Genomic DNA, 23639 nt, shown 5'->3' with positions numbered 1-23639 from the left:
AAATACACCTCAGCATTGAGCAACATGCCCAGTCCCCAAAGATACTTTTCTAAGCAAACAGTTCTTACATATTATGAACTTGGCACTGAGCTAGGTGCCATAAAGAATAAACATAAATCGGACAGAATCGAATCCCTTTAAAAGGTGTAGTCAGCGAGGAGGAGGGAGAAGGACGTGAGTAATGTAGGAGAACACTGGAATTCTCTTCATGTGTCCATTTAGTTTTGCTGTCCTTTATGGAGTTAGTTCATGCTTCTTGTCTTGACAAGTCTTAGAAATCAACTAGAAAATATATATTTTATAAATGAATTTGATTACTAAACAAAGTATTAAATATATCAATTCTAGACTATCTTTATATACTTCTGCAGCTCTTTCTACCCTCTGTTTCTGGGTTCTGTCATTTTTTGTTATGAAAAAGAAGGCATGGAGGAGATCCTAAGCAGGCGGACTCTTCACATCTTTGCTCCATTTGATATGTGTCTGTGACAATGAAACCCAATAGGTAGCAGAGGTGCTAAAAGCCCCAAACAATGAGTGTGGGGTGGGGAGATCAGAGGGCATTTCACACAGCAGGCTGGGTAAATTTCTAGTCCTTACTGAGGATGGAAGCATTAGGGTGGAGGAGGCAAAAAGATTATTTGCATGAAAAATGTTTTGCCTACCACTTGTTGTGATTCCCATTTATCTGTAGTTATTTTTTAAAAGCTGCTTCCTAAGGAAATTCTTCCAGCCATTTCTCAAAGTAGTTTTTGTTTGTTTTGTTTTTGTTTTTTTTTGTTTTTTGGGTTTTTTTTTTTTTTTTTTTTTTTTTTGGTTTTTTTGTTTTTTGCAGGAGGGAAGGGATTGTTGAAAAATTTAAGTCATCTTAAAGGACAGAGGTTTAGAAGCATTTCATTATTGCAATGATCCAAACCCATATATGTCATTTCTTCCTCAAAATCCCACTTGGTGCTCTTGCCTGGCAGGGAGCATTGCTGGTGAGGATGGGGGGTGTAGGTGAACAGAAAGGGGTCTTCCTGTGGTGGATGGTAAGCGAGAGAAGGAACGTAGCTGTTGAAATCCACAGGCACTTTCTCTTCATAAAGCTCGCCCCCTGGATTTGGCCATAATGGGTGGCAGCTAGTTTTGGCAGCAGGTGGTTCCAGGGGAATCTGCTGGGGAAAGTTCTCCAAAGAATTCTGGGAAGGAAAGAAGTCACAAGGCCAGCTGGTCAGAGGAAAAGGATAATTGGGACAATAGTTGTCATTGAGAGGGCTTCTCCCCAAAGCAGCGTTTTTATTCCATGCTTGCAGATTGTCATAATCTGAGTAGACTCCAGAGGCAGAAGGCTGAAACAGGTCTCCACTATTGTAGATCCTATTACTGGAAAATCTGCATTTTTCATACAGCTTAGTGGGGTCTAAGGTGGAAGTCGGGTCTGCCAGATCAGTGGTTCCCCCTGAACCATAACTCTTGGAGAAGGATAAGCAATCATTCAGTGAATTCGGCTGGGGAGTGTTAGCTATTAAATGTCCACTGTAACTGCCAGGCAATTGGACACCTTCCTGGAATGACCAAGTTAAAGGTAAACTTCCCTGACTTTGTGTTTCACCTGGAAGAGACTGGAAAGGAAAGTGAAATGCTCATGTTAATAAGTTAAGCAAATCCACACAACTACAACAGACACCCACGAGTTCCTCTACAAGCACGTGCTTCATGAGATTCCCCTCGTTCCTTGCATATTTCAAGCAGGGACACACAGCAGCTCCCTCCCAGCCACCGCAGACTGGGGAAGTAAAGGCTGCCTCGGTTTCCATTTTAAACCTTTCCAACGAGTAAAAGCTGGATTTCCTTTCTGTCTATGGACACACAGCCAGGCCTAAGAGATTTCACACTCAAACATAAACCTAATACCCTGTCTTTCTGAGAAACTTTTAAGAGCCAATTTAAGAAAAATCAAACCACTCCCCTCTCCTCTCTCCTTCCCTCCTGTCCTCCACTTTTCTTTCAGTGCTGGAGAGTCAATTTATTTTTATAAATGGAGGAACTACATTACTCACTAGTCAATCATAAGAACAGAACCTGGTTCAGAATTAAGTTATACTCTTATTTATGTCAAAGTATTAGCTAATAAATACACATAGACATATATACACACAAATATAAAAAATGTATAATGTACTATATAAAAATAAATTTAAAAAATATATATATATATATATAAATCACGATGAGGCAGACAAACCCACAAATCTCAGCTGTGATGTCATAAAGCTGTGGACTTCACATCACAGTTCATCTAACCCTTTCTCACATCCTGCAATTCCTTTATCTTCAGAAACTTTATTTCATGTTGGTAGGGAAGCTAAGGAAACAATCTACTCTGGAGGCATATAGAAATTTTGAGGGGAAAAAAGCACAAAGCTATTTGATGGAGATTATTTTAATTATAGAGTGCCAAAGCACTCATTCAGGTTTCTCTTTTTTAAGTGTAGTAGGGAAGATGACTAGACAGTTACATAGAATTTTATGGTTGAGAGCATGCTACACTGCCTATCTCGCCTAGAACAACCATTAAGGTTCACACCATCATTTCCACCCCCAGTTACAGAATAGGAAACTGAGGCAAGGAGAGATTGAACCACCTGGGTAACCTCCCCTTGTAAGGGGCAGTGTGGTGGGGGCAGAAATTAAGAGTCATATCTAAGATTAGAGGCAGGAGGATCCCTAGTTCAAGACCAGCTTGGGTAAATTAGAGAGATCTGTCTCAGGAAAAAAAATAAAAGAAAAGAAAGAAAGAGAAAAACAACTCCATTTCTTTAGTAGATGCTTATTTGTAAATGAGCCTGACAGGGTATGTTTTTTTGGCTCTCTTTGTCAGTAAAAGACCAGACCATTCCCATCCACACCACAGGGGTGGCAAGTTGCTGTATGTTTTGAGCATACTTGATGTCAGGTTACCTTGGATCCTGGGTTCCCCTTCAGCTTTAGGGAGACAGAGGCAGGTGCCCCATGCACTTTCTTCATTGCTCTTCTTGCCTCAGCTTCTAACTTGGTTTCTGGCTTTGGATGATCATGCTCTCCCTTTGACTTGAAAGAGACAAGGAAGTAAAAAAGAAAGAACCCTAAGGTTCACACCATCATTTCCACCCCCAGTTACAGAATGGGAAACTGAGGCAAGGAGAGATTGAACCACCTGGGTAACCTCCCCTTGTAAGGGGCAGTGTGTTGGGGGCAGGGGCTCGCTGGGATTCCCCTCACTGGAACTAGCCAAACAGAGAGCCAATAGTGAAACATTTAGGAATTTTGTGAACTGATTGTTAAAAATGGATGGCAAGGGCCAGGGTTGTGGCTCAGTGGTAGAATGCTTGCCTAGCATGTGCAAGGAACTGGGTTCAATCGCTGGCACCACATAAAAATAAAATAAAGGTATTGTGTCCATCTACAACTAAAAAAATTTTTTAAAAAAATGGATGGCAGCTTAATATCAGTCACGGAGGGAACAGTCACATCACAGAAACTGGCAAATGTTCCAAATCAGGACTACTTTTTTTTTTTTTTTTTTTTGAGATCTGGTTAGCTAGTTCTTCACTGATTGGAACCCAGGCAGTCTGATATCAGAGTACATTTGTCCACTGTTTATACCACTGCCCCCATTTGTATTTCTTATACATTTCAGCAAAAAATGAGGCTTTGGGGGAAAAGTAACTTGTTCAAGTTTCCAGAGGTAGTTAAGTCAGAGGTGGCCATTGAAGGCTGTGGGCTGCGGGGCAGAGTACTGTGCTAGCCCGGGTGTGATCTGATTAGCTATTGTCTGTCCTCAGGAGCTAGGGCCTCTTAGCCAGCTTCCTCCCCAGGGCTTCCCAGCTGAAGTGTGGGGTGCAGATATTTGCTCTCCCTGAGCAGGGACTCCCAGCATTGGTGCAGGGTTGTCTTCGCTCCAGTGTCTCTAGCTTCTGAAGAGCCTACTTTTCCCAAGAAATTCTGCAAACATTTGTCAAATTACAGAGAAACAGAATCACATAACTAACTCAAATCCAACCTGGAAGAATATGAAGCGTCCATCGTGTCTCCAGAAGTTGGTGACGGGGAAGCCCCCATGGCCTCGGCAAGGAATCAGCTTCAAAGGCCCATTACAGTTGGGACAACTTTTCTCTACAAAAAGCAAAAGAAAGTGATGGTACCTGGCTGGCTGAGCCACACGGGGCACTTATGAGCCCTGCACAGACTCAACTTCTGTGTGGTAGCAAATACACCTGGGTGGTTTTATGGACTTCTGTCTACTGAGTATTATCCCCCCAGACCAAAGAATACCTGGCCACCATAATGGCCTAGATTGGTCTTATACATGGATAGAGCAAGATGCTACCTTCTAAGTGGGGTATGGGTAGATAGCAGGTCAACAAGGAGCTCTTTTGAGTAGAAAAAGGTCTCCCTACTGATATTTAAAATTCTTTTAGAGTAGAGAAAAAATTTCTTTCATTTTACAATTGAACTAAGGATCAAGGGGAAAAGCCCCCTGGGAGAGAGAACACAGTCATTAAATTTTTACTAGGGTATGAATGACTAATAACAGGTTCTGACCAGAGAGCAAGTTTTGAAAACAAATTACTAGGAAAGAATGTGAAATAACTTGGGGTCTGCAGTGGTCTTTGGAACAGGGAACACTAAGAGTGTCTATTTCACAATCCATGAGTACAGAAAATAAAAAGAACAAACATTTCAGCTTGTGATAATGATATGAACCTAAGTGGACAGATCTAAATCTAACTTTAAATTAAATTAATCCCACGATTGCCCCTCCAGATGAATGCATTCATTAAGGTCACACAGGGGCTCATTGCCAAGATGTTAGATGGCAAGTGTGATAAACTACTTCATACTAAACTTTTACTTTCTAATTCTACTAAAATTTACATGGGTCACTGATGAGTTCATGATAGAAGATGTGATCTATCTTCTTTTTAACAAGGGGCTTGCATCAGGTGCCTAACCCAAGGGAGCAGTTTCTTGGTGGGAGCTCTGGATGTGTAGATCTGTGAGGTTGGGGAACAAGGGAGTGGGTTGGTTCCCCTGAATATACTCAGCCTTGCTCCCCACTGCACTCTAGTGTGAAGGGTTTGTTGGGATGTAACACAGCCTTTGGGATGTGTTGGGAGATACTGGCCCATCTGGACAGGGGCATCAGGATGGACACCAGTTTCCTTGCCAGTACTACTAAGTCCCACTCACTCTGCTGCTTCTGCCGGGCTTTGTCACAGATTGCAGGTCTCAGGTAGACCTTGCGCCCCTCCTTGGTAGAGCAGTTGTGGCCGCACACCACCACACCCAGACAGGACTTCTTGAGGATGCGAGAGTTGTGGTTGTTAGTGTTGCGCATGGCCCAGCTGCTCAGGTGCCGCTGTGCATTCCTGTCTTCTGAGCTGTATATGTGCTTCACATAGGAATCTGGCCACTCCTGGAACCAGTCGGTCTTTTTCACATTCTGATAGAAACACAAAGGTCGCTATTAGAGTTCGAGCCCTAAAACGCAACTGTTCATCATGGAAGAGTCAATAGACATGAAGGACGTTTCGGCCATCCAGAACTGAGCATGAGACCGTTGGCAAGTCTGGCCTAGACTGAATCCTGGAGATGATATCTGTACAGCACAACAGCTGCAGAGAGACTGCTGTGTCTGTCCAGTCACTGAACCAAAATAAGCTGGAATTTAGGCCCTTTGAGTTCTATCTGATTGATGTTTCTGTAGTCCTTGGTGATAAAAGTAATGACCATTTCTAAGGAAGAATTTTTGAGAGTGAAGTAATCACTGTCCTCTTTCACAATAACTATGGAAAACTTTGTAACTGGACAGTAAGATAATGTCTCATACCGCACTGCGGTTACCTTGTTGGGAATCCCACAGGCTTATGCAAAGTCACTAGAGATAAGCAGTGGGGAGACTGGAGGGCCCTGATTCACAAAGGTCCCAAGAGTCACTTTATTCCCCATGGAGAGTCTTTCCCTTTTTCTCTATCACTGTATACGTATGCCTCAAATGGCAGAGGACTCAGGAAGGAGCTGTGTTCTGGCCCAGGACAGATGCTATTCCCTGTGTATGAACATCTGATTAAACTCTTCTGTGAAAGGTCAGAGATGAGGTAGCTATTATCCAATGGATACAGAATTTTAGTTTTACAAGATGAAAATGTTCTAGAGAGGGGTTACATAACAAAGTGCATGAGGTGACCATTGACTATACCATATAATTAAAAATGGTTAAAATGGCTGGGTGCAGTGGCACATGCCAGTCATCTCAGAGACTCTGGAGGCTGAGGCAGGAGGAATCCCAGGTTTGAGGCCAGCCTCAGCAACTTAATGAAACCCTGCCTCAAAATAAAAATGTGGCTCAGTGGTTAAATGCCCCAGGGTTCAATTCCTGTTTTTTTTTTTAAAAAAGTTAAGTTGGCAAATTTGTACCATAAAATAATAATAAGGCTGGCATATTGGCACACAGGCACACACCTATAATCCCAGCAACTCAAGAGGGTTGCAAGTTCAAGGCCAGCCTCAGCAATGTATTGAGACCCTGTCACAAAATTAAAAAGGGTTGGGGATGTAGCATCCCTGAGTTCAAAGCTCAGTTCTGCAAAATAACAACAATAAAAGTTCAGGGATACAGATCCTTAGTTATTTTGCTTTCTGTGCTTCTGTTTTTCTTCACCTGTATAACAGGGATAATGAGACCTGCCAATCTCAAGAGTTGTTCTGAGGGTTAAATATAACATATGTAAAATATTTAGCATGACGCCTGCCATGCTGTGGGCCCTATGTAGATGTTAGCCACTGACAGAACAGTTCACATCCCAGGCCCAACAATGGTAACAGATGCTGCATTTGACAGATCCTGCATAGTTTTTAGAATGAAATGAGTAGTCAGACTTACACAACTGTCAAATAACTAGCAAGAACACTTTTCCTCTAGAAGATTCTGGAAGGTCAAAATAGAAAATTCTAGAAGGCTCAGAGGAAGAGATCAGGGTACCTCTCCAACAGGAAAGCACAATCTAGAATATGAGAAAATAAAGCCAAAAAATTTTTAGAAAGAAAAACACAAACATCAACATCAGGATGGATAGGCATTTACTGAGTTACACTTCAAGTTTAGAATATGCCAAAGAACAGGAAGCAGCCCCAGAGGAGAAGGGAGGAAGGGTGTAAAGCACACAGAGTGGCATCTGGAGAAGTCCCGCTGGTCCATTAGGCATCCCAGAGGAAGGTGCAGCCAGACTTGTCTCTCTGTCCTTTCCAGGACTTTCCCTTTCTTCCCCAGTCCCCTGGCAATTCTGAGCTTCATAAAATTTAATGCCTGGGGTGAAAAGCTGCCCAGCCAGCCCCCAACCTCTTGCTTTCTCCACCTACCTTCTCTTTGTTCTAACTAAAAACCTACATAATGCTCTCATTTTGTACCATAGAAATGCCATAGAAAGTGTAACAGATTATTTTATTATTTGAAATGATAAAAAGTGCAAATTAAAACACTGAAATATGTACTTATCTCTAATTATTTGGACTATGAAAATCTGGTAGATTGAAATTCTTTGGATTACTGCACTATAACACAGAGTTAGCAGAGTAACAGAGACAGGGAAAAAGAGGGACTTAGAGAAAAGTTGAGATTTTTAAAGACAAGTGTCCTCTTCAGGCTGATCTAGGTCATAACTCCTATGACCCAGGATACGAGGAATAAATCTATTAGCTTCTTAGATATTCTGACTAAAGCAAAGACACCCTTCCTGTGGAGGAAGAAGTAATCTCCACATCATTTAATCTATTTATTTCTGCAGGGCGTCCATTGGCACCCTGGTTTTCAGGATTCATGAATAATACTGTAGTTCAGATTCATGAATAATAATCCATATACTTGATAGTATATGGATTGAGAAAATCACTAAGAATAAATGTGATCAAATGATTCTCTTGGCTATTTATTTATGCCCAGTCTGGCAGTACTGGGGATTGGATCCAGGTGCGCTCTATCATTAAGCCACATCCCTAAACCTTTTTAATTTTATTTTGAAACAGGGTCTCACTAAGTTGCCTAACCCTCAAATTCACAATCCTCCTGTTTCAGTCTCCTGTGTAGCTGGGATTACAAGCTCCACTGCACCCAGTCTTTTAATCTGACATTTAGTGGGTTTTTTGACATCTTTTACTTTGAAATTATGAGAAAATTCAGATTCCAATAATGCAAAACAACCTAAGAGTCAAATGGATGACAGTGATTTCTCAGACTCTGATTTTCTCAGGCTAAGACTTTCTTGCAATCCTGGAGATTGAACTCAAGGCCTCACATGTGCTAGGCTTTTAAAAGCCTTACCACTGAGCTATGTCTGCAGGCCTGAATATGAGAAAAGAATATTTGAAAGCTTCGGAGAGGTAAAATTTAAAATGAAAGAATAATCATTTCTTAATCTTGTTTAGCAAATCCCCATAAAATATTTGCTTCTTTTTAGATCCTTTGTTTATCTTAATTTCTAACTTTTCATGAGTAACTCTTTGTTTTTCCTCTTAGTTAAGTAGTTTATAATTGAAAGGGAATATTCCTAAGGTTTCCGCAATGCAAATCTAACTAATTTATATTTTATAATCTCATGGATAACATCATTGGAAATTAATTGATATTTCCATAAATTCTTTGTATAATGTTTTACTAGGAGATTTAATCTTCTAACTCACTCAAAGCTTTCCGAGTGCTATGTAATCAGAGCACAGTTTATACTCCCTTAATTCTAATTTAACTTAACTGCTTGAAATTTTGGTAGGGTGCTGTAAGAATTAGAGATTATTTTCTCTTTGTGGTATGGGGGCACGTTATCACTGAGCTACAAACCCAGTTCTATGTATTTTTTATTTTGAGGCAGGATCTCGCTAAGTTGCCTAGACTAGCCTCAAACTTGTGATTCTTCTGCCTCAGGCTTCTAAGTAGTTGGGATTACAGGGAGATGTCACCACACCCAGCTAAGAATTAGCTATTACTACTATGTAAGAGTAATACATTTAGACTCAAATTTTGAAATATCAAAATGATTTACATTAGGTCATTTTATCAAAATTGAGATGGGTATGGTGATGTCTACCTGTAATCCCAGCTACTCAGGAGGCTAAAGCAAGAAGATTGAATTTAAGGCCAGCCTCAGCAATTTGGAAATACCCTGTATCAAAATAAAAATGAAAAGGGGGTCTGGGGATAGGGCTTAGTGTTAGAGTACTTGCCTTGCATGTGAGAAGCCCTGGGTTCCATCCCCAGGACTGAAAAAAACAAAACAAAACAACAACAACTGGTATTTATAGAGCACTCATATAAAGCAATGATTTGCTGGGTTTTCCTTAATTATATGAATAGATTATTAAATCCTTATAATAAATATTTCCAGAATACAGAAGGCACAGCAAACAGAAACGCCTTTAAGCAAATCAAATATAGGGAAAAAATTAGATGTGACTTAGAGGAAAAAAAAAAAAAAAATCAAGCAGCATTTGATCTACATAAAACTTTCCGGGAACTTCTATCTTCTGGGCCAACTGGAAATAAAATTCCAAGTATCATCAAGGAGAGAAATTCATTCCAACAAAATGCCTTTGATCATCTTAGAATGATTCCTTACATTAAACTTGCTATTTCCTACATGAGTTCAGGAACCACACTCAGGATAAAATTCCTTATTTGCTCTGAAAAAACTAAGTGAGACCAAGTTACTCCAGCTTCAAAATTTTTTGTTACCTACTTCCCTCTTCTCTTCTGCCCTTCCTTTCCCTCTTCACCTCCTAAGCAAGGGCCCTACTGGAGGACACCTGGAGGAGCGTCTGTACTTCCACAGTGGCAAGTACATTCCTATCCCCATCACAGCAGCAGCCCAAAGTGGCAGAATTCCTGCGCTAATAGTAGGAACCCAAATAATCATGGGAGTCCATATAGGTGAAGCTGTGCCAAGAACGTTCACATGACCTTGAGGTCCAAGAGAATGCTAGGTAGAGGGTCAAGTCATGGGTGTCTCCATCAGACCAACAATGTGACCTGATCATGTAGTCAAATTATAATTGACAAGAAATCCAGAATCTGATTTCTCTGTTATCTCCTTAGCATCAAGACACATCTGATTCCTACAGTTGCTTTGTTCTGATTACATTGAGTCTTATGAATTAGCAGAAAAATTTACAAGTTGCTTTTGCTCACAATTTTGGGATCATCCTCTGCAGAGTTAAAGGAAATTTTGCTAGGTACAATCATAATCTAGGAACAAACAAATTGGAGCGACAGTCCTTTCATACCTTTTTTTTTTCTACTAGTCTATTCTAGGCAATGTTTTCTTTCTTTTTTTGGTAGCAGGGATTGAACCCAGGGGGCACTTAACCACTGAGCCCATCTCCAGCCCTTTTTATTTTTTATTTGGAGACAGGATCTCTCCAAGTTGCCTCACTAAATTGCTGAGGCTGGCTTTGAACTTGTTGCTGAGATTATAGGCATGCACCACCATGCCCAGATGGGAATGTTTTCTTTACCAAAAACAAAGTACTTAAAACGTGGAGTTGGGCTAGAGTTGTAGTTGATTGGTAGAGTACATGCTTAGTATGCACTAGGCTATGGTTTTAATCCCTAGGATTATAAAATAAAAACAATCAAGAAACCCCTGGAATCGTGTGAGTTAATGGCTTAGTGTGGCTTTGGCCATGGATTTGATCTGAAAACTAGTCAGAGCTTAGGAGCAAAATGAATCAGTGTGTTTTCTGCTGTGGTGTTATTGAAACAACAGATTTCTGCTTGGAAGAACTGGCTGGTGTTAGAAACAGAATGAATACTTAACCTCCCTCTGTGAAATGGGTACTTTAAAGTAGAAAAAGAAACTGAATTTCTTCCTAATTTTCAAACAAAAAAATAAATTTCCTACAAGGCTCTTCCATAAATGTTATAATCAGTTTTAATCAGAGCGTGACACTCTTTGGGACCACATAATCTACATTTTTAATGAAGGTAAAAATAAACCAACGCCCAACATTTACTGTATGAACCAAGCACTCACTAAAGCAATTGGAATTGAACTTTCCAGTATATGTAATGTAAGGGAAATGAAAGGGAAAACAAAATTGATGGATTACGTTGGCTTAGAAAAAAGAGACTTTTATCGATGATGCCTATACTTCAGGTACCTACACTTCTGGGCTGGCTTCCTAATGGTTGTATTAAGCAGAAATGAAATTCAAATAGAAACAGTGACATGAAGATTAGTAAAGACATAATACAGCGGAAGGAGGAGGGAACATGCAGGGAACAAATACAGGGAGCCAGTGTATTTGGCTCACCCTGACTGACGAGGCCCTGGGTTCAATGCCCAGATGTCCAGAAAGAGTTACTGAGGGCAAGTGGAGTTGGAGGGAGGGGGCCTTTCTATACCCAGGATCTGAACATGATGGTTTCCTGTGCAACCACCTAATGGCTTCTCACTACCTGTAATATAGCCCTGTCTTCTAGGGATAGCCCGCTTCCAAACCACCTGTCCAGCCAGTAACACCCCAAATATTCTTGCTGAATTCCTTTGCATGGCTCCCTCAGGTGGAGACATCTAAGAACCTTCAGATTTCGGTGCCCTATGCTTTCCCTTGATGGTCAAAGCCATTTGCTAGAGACTCTGTCTTGTTCCCATGCCAGAGTCAGGCTGAATACGTATCCCTCTTTCAAGTTCCTCTAGCATTTTTCTACTTGGTGTTAATTCTTTATGTAGACACTGTATTTGTTCCACTAGACCAGAGACCATGAGCCCTTCCATGGAAGTCATCATAGCCGAATGGCCTCAGCATCTCTCTGCCTGATCCAGGGGACATCACTCTCACTGTTGTCAAAAATTAATCCACACATCTTGATATATCTGAGGGATATAAAAGGATGCAGAGATTCTAGGCCTGGAAGATTAGCCAATGGGTAACCGATTATCCAAAATAACCAAGTTAGCATTTACTGATTGAAACTGGAAGCATGTGAGAAGCTGAGAACAGATAAAGAATTGGTACCATATGTTGCCGAAGTAAATTGTTCCAGCAAGAATATAAAATTATGAAAAATAAACCATGAATTATTTTTATAGGTGGGAGAGAAAATGTAATTGAGGAAATTTATAATAAAAAGACATTGCATTTGACTCTTTGAACCACAGTTTTTTGTGCAAGCTGGAACACTAATAATCTGTGGGTCTTCATGCAAAACAAGAGGCCCATGGTGAAAATATGTTAGGGCAACACCTCTTAATATGACCTTCTCTCAGGAGAGCCATTACACACAGGATGGAATAATAGAATACAGATCTGCAGTAAAGAAATTTGTTTAGCTTCTTTGAACTTAACATTGCCCCTTTACTTTCTCAGCAAGACCTTTTAAAATTCCTTATAATTTGTACTCTACAAATTGGGAAACACTGCTCCAAATAGCTTAGAGATTGAGGCAAGATATGTAAGGAGGTATCAAAGACGTAAGAAAAATGATTTTGTTCAGAGTCACACAGACATTAGGCAATGCAGCTACTCACCAATGAATTCTAGAATTATTAGCTGGAACTCAAGTCCAGGGCTATCTCTAAGTCCTAAGTTTTCCATAATGCACTACAGTGCTTCCAGATATGTTCTAAAAAATAAAACCTTTTGTTTGAAAATCTTTCCCAGATTTTTTATTTTCTACCTCAACTGGTTCTTAAAAATAAAAAATATCTTTACCTTTATTTTATTTTTATGCGGTGCTGAGAATCAAAACCAGTGCCTCACACATGCCAGGCAAGCACTCTACCACTGAGTCACAACCTCAATCCCGCAACTGATTCTTGATATAATTTCAGAGGTGGCTGAATGATGTGGTCTCTGCTCAGAAATTAAGAAATATTTGCACTTTTTAATCATTTCCATGGTATATTTAACAAGTTGAAGGCACTTAACTATTTCCCTAAATAATCTTGGTACATTTTCTATAAACTTTAAATGATATGTTTCCAAAACTGAATCTATATTTTCACACTAGATTTCTCAGTTTACTCTCTCAGGTAACTAAGAATGCCTTGTTTCTGGAAATTCATGTTGGAACATGAGCTTCTATGAGCCCAAGTTTCCCTTCAGGGTAGTAGTTCTTTCCCTTTTTTGTTTATGGATCTGATGAGTGATATGGATCCTCTGTCCCAGAAAAAAAAAAAGAAGAAGAAAGAAAGAAAGAAAGAAAAGAAAAGTGTGTGTTAACACACAGTATTGCCTACCACTTCAAGGAGATCTCTGATTCTACTGCAACCCTGCTCTAGAATGTGACATTGCAACATCTTCCATGCATCTGCTAACTTCAGTTCTTGATGTTTGTGTATCTCCAACTCCTATTTATGAGTTGCCATCATAAAATTTGAAACAGGCAAAATAAGGGTCCCGGAGCTAGGAGTAATTAAAATTTACCTTAGAGCATCTCTAAAACAGCTATAAGAATTGTAATACAAATTAAGAGCAGTTATAAACATAAGTTCCTGAAAATAGACATGGGTATGTTTTAGCTGTGGTTCATTTAGCCACCTTCAGGTGAGTAGAAAATAGGTACATTTTCCATTCTTCAGCCCTCCTAAGACCTACCAAGAGAGAATACGAGAGGACTTTAAGGAGAAACGAAAGGACAGCTTCATTAAAGTAAAAATACCAATTGGTTATAAATCAAGACTCTGGAATCTCTGTCTCCTCTCCTTTGCTTGGGGTAATTCAAATTCCTTGCTCCCAGAATCAGGCAGACTAGATGGACCTTTTCATTTCTTGGTACTAGTTAGTCTCCACCCCTAGTCTTCCTAGTCTCCTTTTCAAACAACCTCAGGGAAAACATTATTAAAACACCCAAAAGATAGGACAAGGAAGCCAGGAATGATATACATGGAAAAATCAGTTTTAAACAACCAGTGCTTTCAATCAAATTAAGACTTAGAAAGTCAATTACCAAATAGGAGGTCAAAGAAAATATAAAATAAAAGGCATTCTGTATCTAAAAAGCAATCCAGTTTGGCTGTGTGGTATTTACAGAAGTCATACAAGAGCATGTCATATTCCACAAAAACACCATCAGTCAGATATTGCAGCTACAGGCCATTATTATAAGATAAAATGGTATGGGATCTTGTGTACAATGAAGCACAAATAAATTGTCATGCATTTGATCATACCAACTGGCCAGGGTGAGTACAACCTGAGCAGGGCAGCTTAGGAAGAGAAAGGAATTAGCACACTCTTTGTCTCAGTCTAGTATTGGGAGGATCTGATAGGTAAAGAGCTGCTCAAATCATGTCTCCTCTTAAAATTTCTCAGTTGAGCTGGGTGTAGTGGTGCACATGTGTAAATCCTGGTTACTCAGGAGGCTGAGACAGGAGGATGGCAAGTTCAAGGGCAGCGTGGACAACTTAGTAAAACCCTGTCTCAAAATAAAATGTAAAAAGGGTTGGGATGTGACTCAGTGGTAGAGCACTTGTTTAGCAAGCATGAGGTCCTGGGTTCCATCCCCCGTATTGAAAAATAAACAACAACAAAATCCTCCATCAGATGTCTACTGAAGGTCTAAGGGAGTTCACACAGATGGGACCCTCACCAATTTCCTTCTAGGTCCTAGCAGGTTAATAATAGTCAAGGATTCATAGCCAAATGCAGAAGATAGTCCTACAGCAAGTACATACCTGTGGCAGTTTCATGTCATTAATGTCCCAGTTTAATACCTCTTTGTCTTCAGAATCAAAGTCTTCAGGTTCCATGATAAAGTCAGGTCACCCACACGTTTTCCTCTATTCAATTTCCTTCAATTTGAATTTGAGAATTTGCTCTCAAAGGTTCTTGATATAGGTGGATCAGCCTATTCAAGTAACATAAACAGAAGATTGTTTTCAGAGGCTAAAAAATAAATGATAGTAAGTAATATCAACCATTCAAGAGATAAAAACCAGTTTCATCTGCCAGAAATATCTGATTCACCAACATTTTTTCAAGCACCAACATATTAATAAAAAAAATATAGAAGCTACTAGTGAACTTGTTAAAATAAACCTTGTCCATTGGGAACTAGAAGTACAGAGATCATTATTTTGACTCTTGGGTCTGGGCTTTCTTTCTCATTGCTAGGTTATAGAGTTAGTTCTTAGTAAGAACTACTGTTGTGTGTAGCAAATGATTAGGACCCTTTTCTTCATAAATGTTAGGGCAGGGAAGGATAACTGCTTTGGACTTTTTTCCACAGAAACAATTTCACAAATTAGTTACCATGAAGTTACACAAGGGGAACATCACATTGGATTTATCTGGAAGCCATAGAGATTAATTTTGGTCTCCCAAATATGTCTGTGGATGTTCAAATACCATCATCAAATATTCTCTGAAACATGGTTTCTTAACCTTAGCACTATGGACATTTTGGATTAGGTAATTCTTTGTTGTGGGGGCTATCTTGCACATTTTAGAATGTTTAGCATTATTCCTAATCTCTACCCATTAGATACTAAGGGCACCTCCCTTTTCAGTTGTGATACCCCAAAATATCTCCAGACCAATTTTCATGAGATAGGGGCTAAAGGCGGCTGTTCAAGAAGTGCTGTTTTAAAATAGTGTTTCTGGGGGCATTGTGGTGCATGCCTGTAATCCCAGTGGCTCAGGAGGCTAAGGCAGGAGGATTGCAAGTTCAAAGGCAGCCTCAACAACTCAGTTAGCGAGGCCCCAAGCAACTCAGTAAGACCCTGTCTCAAAATAAAATATAAAAAATGGGCTGAGGATGTGGCTCAATAGTTAAGTGCCCCTAGGTTCAATCCCTGGTACCAAACAATAACAAAAAATAACATAGTGTTTCTCCTACTCAGGAGCTAAGGCAGGAGGATTGAAAGTTCAAGCCCAGCCTCAAAATGAGAAGGGCTGGGGATATAGTTCAGAGTGCCCCTGGGCTCAATCTCCAATACAGCAAAGTAAATAATAATTCAATTCTAGATTTAAAGAAATTTTGTGTGGTACTAGGGATTAAATCCAAGTGTGTTCTACCACTGACCTACACCCAGTCCCCCAGCCCTTTTGAGACAGGTCTTATTTTGAGACAGGTCTTAGGAAGTTTCCCAGGCTGCTCTCAAACTTGTCATCTTCCTGCATTAACCTTCCTAGTTGCTGAGATGATAGGCATATGCAATCACACTGATTCTAAATTAAAATTCTTTTTAAAGGCCGTGATATAGCTCAGTGGCAGAGCGTCCCTGGGTTCAATTCCCAGTATTGAAGAGAGATGTTTAAAGCACACTTGAAGATTTTCTGACTGTAGCTAGGCCTGGTGGGCACACCTATAATCTCAGCCACTCAGGGGGCCAGCCTTGGTAATTTAGCAAGACCCCATCTCAAAATAAAAAATTAAAAGGGCTGGGAAAGTAGTAAAGCACCCTGGGTTCAATCTCCAATGCTGAAAAAAAAAAGCAATTAAAAAGATTTTTTTACTATCTTCAACAATAGCTCTCTCCCCACCTTCTTAAAAAGATGCTGTCTAACTTCTTGGTTTAAAAAGATTTAGGAGTGAGGATGGGAAGAAGGAGGGAAGAAAGGAAAAGAAATTTTGAAATGTTCTCTACTGATAAAAAAAAAAAAGCTAATCGTTTTGCAGATAAAATGTTCTCGCTAGTAGGATACAAAATCCAAAGTGAAACATGTTCATCTATGAAACACTCTCATTTGTTGGCACTCTTATAAAATCCAGGGACATAACAATGCTATATAGAGCCACTTAACAGCAAACTCAAAATACAAGTTATAATAGTAGAATGAAGTTTAGCAATTCCTGCAGACTTTGTTTTTTTAATTTATCTTTATTTATTCCTTATACTCACCCATCACCAAACTCCACTGAGGAAAAGGTATGTATATAAGGAATGTTAATCTGAACATATAAATGAAATGTTAGCCATTAAATAACAAACTAAAGTGAGTTCCCCCTCTACCCCTCTTCCCACGCTTAGGAACATCCCAGTGGCCACAGACTCAAAGCACTCGAGGTCCCTACTCCCCAGTTCAAACATTAACATACAAGACTAAATGTGGAGAAGGGTTGTTGTTGCTGTTGTGATTTTTTTTCCGCAGTGCTGGGTATGGAACCCAGGGTCTTATGTGTGTAATGCAAACCCTCTACTACAGAGCTATACCCTAGACCAATGCCCACAAGTTTTAAGTAAAATTCTACATTTAAGAAATAAACATTAAGTTGCTGCTGAAAAAAAAGATTTTATTTCTAAGGACTTAAATAACAAGTATCAAGCATCGGTTTTATGTACTTACCTCTTTTGAATAGTAGCAATAGTAACTTTTTTTTTTTTGTACCAGAGATTGAACCCAGGGATACTTCATCACTGAGCCACATCCCAAGCTCTTTATATTTTTTATTTGGAGACAGGGTCTCCCTAAGTTGCTTAGGGCGTTGGCAATAGTAACTTTGATAGCCCAAGTTTTGTTATAAGCAATTAGAATAGATTTATTTTTAGAGTAGGAATATATAGCTCAGTGGTAGAGTACATGCATGAGGTCTTAGGTTCATTTCCCAGCATGGAATAATAAAAATAAATGGATTTTTTTTTAAACTTTGGAAAATAAAATTTATATTTTCAAATTCAAAAAACAGCTGGGCTTATAGCTTAGTGGTAGCATAGCAAGCACAAAGACCTAGGTTCATTCTGTAGCACCACAAACAAACAAACAAAACCCATGCTTCATTCTCTTTGAATATGTTCATAATTTACTATCATACATGAATTCCCAATGTTCACCTGTTCCAAAATAAATATAATTGTTGCTTTTAAATTAAGGGAAGGGAGTTTTTAAACTAAGGGAAGGGAGCTGGTGCAGTAGCACACACCTGTAGTCCCAGCATGCAGGAGGATCCCTTTGCTTTCAGGACTTCAAGACGAGCCTGGGCAACACATTGAGACCCCCATCTCAAAAATAAATACATGACAAAATTAAGGGAAGAGAAATTTCTTTTTAAAAGTCATACTTCAGGAAAGCTATGTTACTTCTTATATTTTTTCTGATATAAACTTTTGCTAAATGAATGAACATTAATATTTCCCTGAAAATTAAGAACAAAACAGAAAAGATAAAATGACTAGCCGGGCATGGTGCTGCACACCTGTAATCCAAGCGGCTCGGGAGGCTGAGGCAGGAGGATTACAAGTTCAAAGTTAGCCTCAGTAACTTAGTTAAGACCCTAAGTAACTTCGTGAGACCCTAATCTCAAAATAAAATATAAAAAGGACTGGGGATGTAGCTCAGTGGTTAAGTGCCTCTGGATTCAATCCCCAGTACCAAAAAATTAAAAATTAAAAATAAAATAAAATAAAAATATAAAGAAGAAAACAAAAGACTGCTTTTCGGCCCTTAAACAAGTAAATGCAAATCATCTTCCAGGTTAAAAAACTAAATCTGTCAAGACTTCATTTTTTTTTAAAAGCACTTTGGCCAAAGTATATTCAATATTCATCATTTCTACAGAGAATGAACTAGAACAAATAAAACCATGTAGGAGTGGATGGCCATTACCACAACCTTTACATTTACCTCTCTTGTCAATAGTTTTGGCTTCCTTACCTTCTGACTTCTTATCCAGATGTAGACAATATTGTCAAGAACTCATCTCCCGTTCAGGTCCCAGTAAGTTCTGGTCATTTTCCTGTTCCCTATTCCAGGTCAGGGTACACTATGCTAATGAGCTCTGGCAACAATCCAATCAAAATCTAGATGCTCTCAGCTCAGGATAGGTAAAAGCAGCCTGTTTCTTCTCAGCAGCCAACAATGTAATGAATATTCTATGGTGTGCTTCTGAACTTTCCCCTTCTTTATGTTGAGGACCTTGTAACTGAAATGGACATTGAGAAGAACCTTGTGAAGAAGTACAGATGTCTTCCTTCTTGTTTCATAGGGTAAGCCCAAACAGATTCAATCACTGTAGATCTTTATTCTCTTATCATTTATCCAGCCTGTGTACAAGACAGAAGACAGACACATAGACAGGTAGAGAGATATTATGGTGGTAGAAATTATTGGGTTAGAATCCAAATAGCCAACATCTCCTAAACAAAATGCTATCCTATCCCTAACAATGATGACAGTAATTCTGAGTGTTCAAATCCCCCCAAATAATACAAATCTTTCTTCTCAAGATGTCCTCAGTGCAGTTCTTCCTTGAGTGTTGCCTCAGTACCAGCTGTGTAAGTTCAGTTCATCTGTTATGTTCAAGGTGGTCCACTAGGCTCTGGAGATACCAGGGAGAATTAAAGCCATTAAGCATCGGGTGTGGTGGCACACCTATAATCCCAGCGATCTGGGAGGCAGAGGCAGGAGGATTGCAATTTCAAAGCCAAGCCTCAGAAACTTAGCAAGACCTTGTCTTAAAATAAAAAAATAAAAGGGGATGTGGCTTAGTGGTAAAGTGCTCCTGGGTTCAATCCCCAGTGCCAAAATAATATAAAGCCATTAAGAAGTTCACTCTTGGGGCTGGGGATGTGGCTTAAGCGGTAGCGCGCTCGCCTGGTATGCGCGGGGTGCTGGGTTCGATCTTCAGCACTACATAAAAATAAAAAAAATAAAGATGTTGTGTCCATTGAAAACTAAAAAAAAATAAATATTAAAAAATTCTCTTTCTCACTCTCTTTAAAAAAAAAGAAAAAAGAAAAAAGAAAAAGTTCACTCTAGCTACCTGGGGTGGTGCATACCTGTAATCCCAGTGACTCAGCAGGTTGAGGTAGGAGGACTACCAGCCTCAGCAATTTAGTGAGACCCTGTCTTAAAATAAAAAACAAACAAAAAAAGAAGGGGTTGGGAGGCTAGGATATAACTCAGTGATAAAAAAAAAATTCTGGGGTTCAATTCCCAATACCAAAAAAAGAAGAATCAAAACTTTTTTCACTAAAAGCATGTTCAGGCAACCCTTTGAAGAATAAATAGGATAAGTATTATCAAGTAATGGAAGTGAGTGTTTCAGGTAGTGGCTACATCATGGGCAACATTACCAGGGGTCAGTTCCTGGCAGGAAGGTCCAGACTATCAGAAATGAGGCTTGTGGAGGAAGGAATGTGCAGTCAAAAGGTAAAATGCCTGTAAGCCTCACAGTTGTACTGAGCAGCTATCAAGAGACCTCTGGCAATGCTGAGATTTTTTTACTAGTATTTCCGTTCATGAATAAAATCCTCTCCTGACTAGTTTAAGACCTGGTTATCTTACAGGTTATCTAACCCACCTGGTTTCCTTCTTATAAGACCTTCCAATACTTTTTCTAGAACACATGATTTCTCATTTCTGGGGTGTTAGAGAATTTTGAATTTTATTCTGTTTTATATTATTTAGGATTAAGTTTTATATATATATATATATTTATTTATTTATTTTTTTTTTTTTTTCCTGACATACTCTCATCTCCTGGAGATTCCCACTATCAACATTTTGGTCATGCCCTTTCAGGGTTTTGGGTTTTCCTGCACACATAATCAAACAGACATTATATGTATAGTAGCAATCCTACTGTACATGTTATTGCTTTTAGTTGTTAGAGAGTGTTAGTCCTGGCTTCCCAGCTAGAATGCTGTTCCTTCATGGTGAAGTTTCCTCTTCCATGTTCCTCTTTCTCCTCACAGGAAGACCTGCTGGATTCCAGCTGCAGCATTAGAGGTATCCTTGTCCCAAGAACCAACCCTCCTCTGACACAGGAGGGAACAAGAACTCTCTCCACACTCTTGAGCGGTGACGCTTTGTCCCAGGCTGCTAATAGTCCTTTTGCTTTCTTAAAGCTGAGGTCCTGACTTATTCAATTCTGAGCTCTCCTCATTGGCTCTCTGTCAATGTTATTGATAACAACAGAAGTCATAGCAGCTTCCCTTGATTGAATATGCACAGTGTGTCAGGTGCTAAGGGTCTCTCTTGTGTTATCACACTTGATAGTAAGGATCAGAGAAATACCATCGCAGGGTTGGCAGAACTGGGGTTGAACTCAGACTCGTTTGCTGACTTTGGTTCTGCAAAGAGAGCCCTGTGCTGGTCACTGGAGTCTTGGTCTTGATTCTTACATATTCATAGCTCCATGTGTCTCTTTCCAATCTCTGTCCTCTCCCTGGAGATAGGAATCCTGCAACAAGCTAGGGGGCTAGAGGTCCAGATGCTTGGTGACTGAGCTCAATCACTTATGCTGAAACTTCTCAGTATCTGTGCTCTTCATTCCCTGTCACTTGGAGGCCTGCCTCCCCAGATCATTCCAGTGTCTTCCTTTAGTAATGATGTTCTAGGCAGGATAATTCTTCTATGTGTAGAATGTCCCATTCCCGGGATCCTCAGGCACTAGGTACCACAACATCCCAGTCAGTGTTAACCATAATCCACTACCTCCAAATTCCAAATGTTCACAGGGGCTAGGGAGGAGGTAGCAGAATATGGCTTCTGGTTCAGGATGACTACAACACACCCTGTATGCTGCGGGGTTTGCCTCCAGTACCACCCGTGGATTCCAACTCATAGCTTCTCACACCTAGCTCTACCTGATGGAAGAACTTCCACACGTACAGCTCAGTGTATCCTCCTGGTTTCTCTTTTATCTCAAGAGATGTTCCAGGCCTTAGTTCCCTGCATTTGCTTGGTCCCTCTGATGTAAACTTTTATTTAACACTGATCATTTATTAGGCATTGTTCCCAATATTTAATTATCACAACCACCTTATGAAATACAATATTATTAAATGATTTTAGTATGAAATGAGGAAGAGGAAACTGAGGCACAGAAGAGTTAAATAACTTGATCTTAAAATATATATATATATATATATATATATATATATATATATATATATATATATATATGACCAACCTCTTCACATCAGCAAACTGACACTGGTCAAAGGAGAAACATCAACTAAGAAGAACCACGTCAAAAACATTTCCTCTGCTGGGGATGGAGCTGAGTGGTAGAGTGACTATCTAGCATGTGCAGAGCCCCAAGTTCAATCCCCAGCATCACACTAACAACAACAACAACAACAATAATTCCCTTCATGGTAGAATAAACCTGTCTAACATTGTGATCCCTTCTGGTTGGCCGTGGCTCTCCTGCCTCCTTACCTTACCTATTTTAGGAAACTGTTTTACCCCCCCAAAGCTATCCATTGGAACTTTCTGTCCCTTCTGGCATAGGACCTAGCTTGCCTAGTCATTCCTTGGAATTTTTTAAATTAGAGGTGGGGGGAATGGTGCTTTCATCTCAGATGTTCAGCCTGACCTCAGACTTGCTGATGGTCATCTCTCCTGCCACCCGGCAGGATCTAAGAGTATGAAGCCAGCAAGAGGAAAGGAATGGACAATGGGGGAGGGGAAGGAGAGAGGCCTGGACATAGGCCCGAGGCCAGCTCCAACATGCTCCTCTCCCACTAGGTGACCCAACAAATACCCTTTATTTCTTCAATGCTTGGAACGGGGTGTCTTCAACTCACCCCTGTCAGTCAGAGATCTGCTAGCACATTTCCCGTCTCCCTAGTCTAGGTAAGCCTGAATCTAGCCCATACTTCAAAGTAAACCTACTGTCTTTTCCATTTACGCTTCTCAAAGTGACTTAGAGGACATGCCTTAAAATCAGAAAATGCCTGGTAAAGTCTCACCTGAATTGGTGTCTAGGACACAGAGGACAGTCACTGTCCACCTGTTAGACACTTATTCAGCAGGAGCTTGCCATAGCAGACCTCTCAGAGACCACTTTTCCAACTGAACTTTGGGTGTTTCCCTTAGAATTTCATTTCTCAAATTCTAAGCCAATTGTGGCTTCTATGTGGAATTTCTCAAAAGTTAATATAATATACTTTTAGTCCTAAAAACCAAACTGTATCATCTTAACTTAGATTCTGAGCTGCTTCTCTCCTGAGAAAGAGGAGGCTTGCCTGTGTTCTCTTCTAAGTCTCTAGCAAATGAGACCAACTGGATTGAGTGCTGATGTCCCTGGTTGGTTGTTCAGTGGGGAAGCCCCTGAAGGTCATGGTCCTCTTTGGAACATTCTATGCCATTTTAAAAACACTTACTTTAATTCTAAGGCTTGAGAGTTGGGGATGTAGTTAGGTAGAGTACCTGCCTAGACATGCGTGAAGCCCTGCTTTGGTCTTCAGCACCACACACACAAATATACTTATGAGACTTGAGACTGTTTCACTAACAGACACAATGACTAACATATGTAATATCAAAATCAACACCAGGGACCCGTTGTCAACTCCTAAAAAAATGAAAAAAATTTTTAAAAAACTCTCACATTTATAGAGTTTTTCCAATTTCCTAAAATACTTTACTGTCCTTCTATTTTGCGCTAAAAGATAAGCCACAGGATGTCATGTCCTATAGGTTAATAAAACGTGTGTCTAAAGTCAGAATTTTGAGAAAATCGTTCCACTTTTTAAGTAATTTTGCAAACTGGGAAATCAACATCAATTTCTCTTTTTCAGGGGGTACCAGGGATTGAACTCAGGGGCACTCGACCACTGAGCCACATCCCCAGCCTTATTTTTTATTTTATTTAGAGGCAGGGTCTCACTGAGTTGCTTAGAGCCTCGCTTTTGCTGAGGCTGGCTTTGAACTCACATCCTCCTGTCTCAGTCTCC

At 39.9% G+C, this 23639-nt stretch overlaps 1 protein-coding gene across 1 annotated transcript; it reads right to left on the bottom strand.

Moving 5' to 3' along the window:
* Positions 1–812: 812 nt before the first annotated feature.
* Positions 813–14855, bottom strand: Gcm1 (glial cells missing transcription factor 1). Its single transcript, XM_046458577.2, has 5 exons — positions 14688–14855; positions 5215–5467; positions 4025–4137; positions 2944–3072; positions 813–1604 (listed from the first exon to the last, which is right to left on the bottom strand). Exons 1-5 carry the CDS (start codon positions 14760–14762, stop codon positions 864–866), a joined length of 1311 nt encoding a protein of 436 aa, XP_046314533.1. The 5' UTR covers positions 14763–14855; the 3' UTR covers positions 813–863.
* Between the last annotated feature and the right edge of the window lie 8784 nt (positions 14856–23639).

The sequence above is a fragment of the Marmota monax genome, unplaced genomic scaffold (assembly GCF_021218885.2).
Source record: "Marmota monax isolate L192 unplaced genomic scaffold, Marmota_monax_Labrador192_F-V1.1 WCK01_AAM20220418_F8-fsc00191, whole genome shotgun sequence".
Lineage (NCBI taxonomy): Eukaryota > Metazoa > Chordata > Mammalia > Rodentia > Sciuridae > Marmota > Marmota monax.
This window is presented reverse-complemented; position numbering and strand designations above follow the sequence as displayed.

Bases quoted from the DNA above. Each gene is read 5' to 3' on its own strand.
- Gcm1 (XM_046458577.2), bottom strand. From the start codon at position 14,762: ATGGAACCTGAAGACTTTGATTCTGAAGACAAAGAGGTATTAAACTGG. The intron at 3,073-4,024 runs GTTGGATTTGAG...GTCTCTTTCAAG, and splicing joins GACGCTTCATATTCTTCCAG to TCAAAGGGAGAGCATGATCA. The intron at 1,605-2,943 runs GTAACCTGACAT...TTTCCTTTCCAG, and splicing joins AGGGGAACCCAGGATCCAAG to TCTCTTCCAGGTGAAACACA.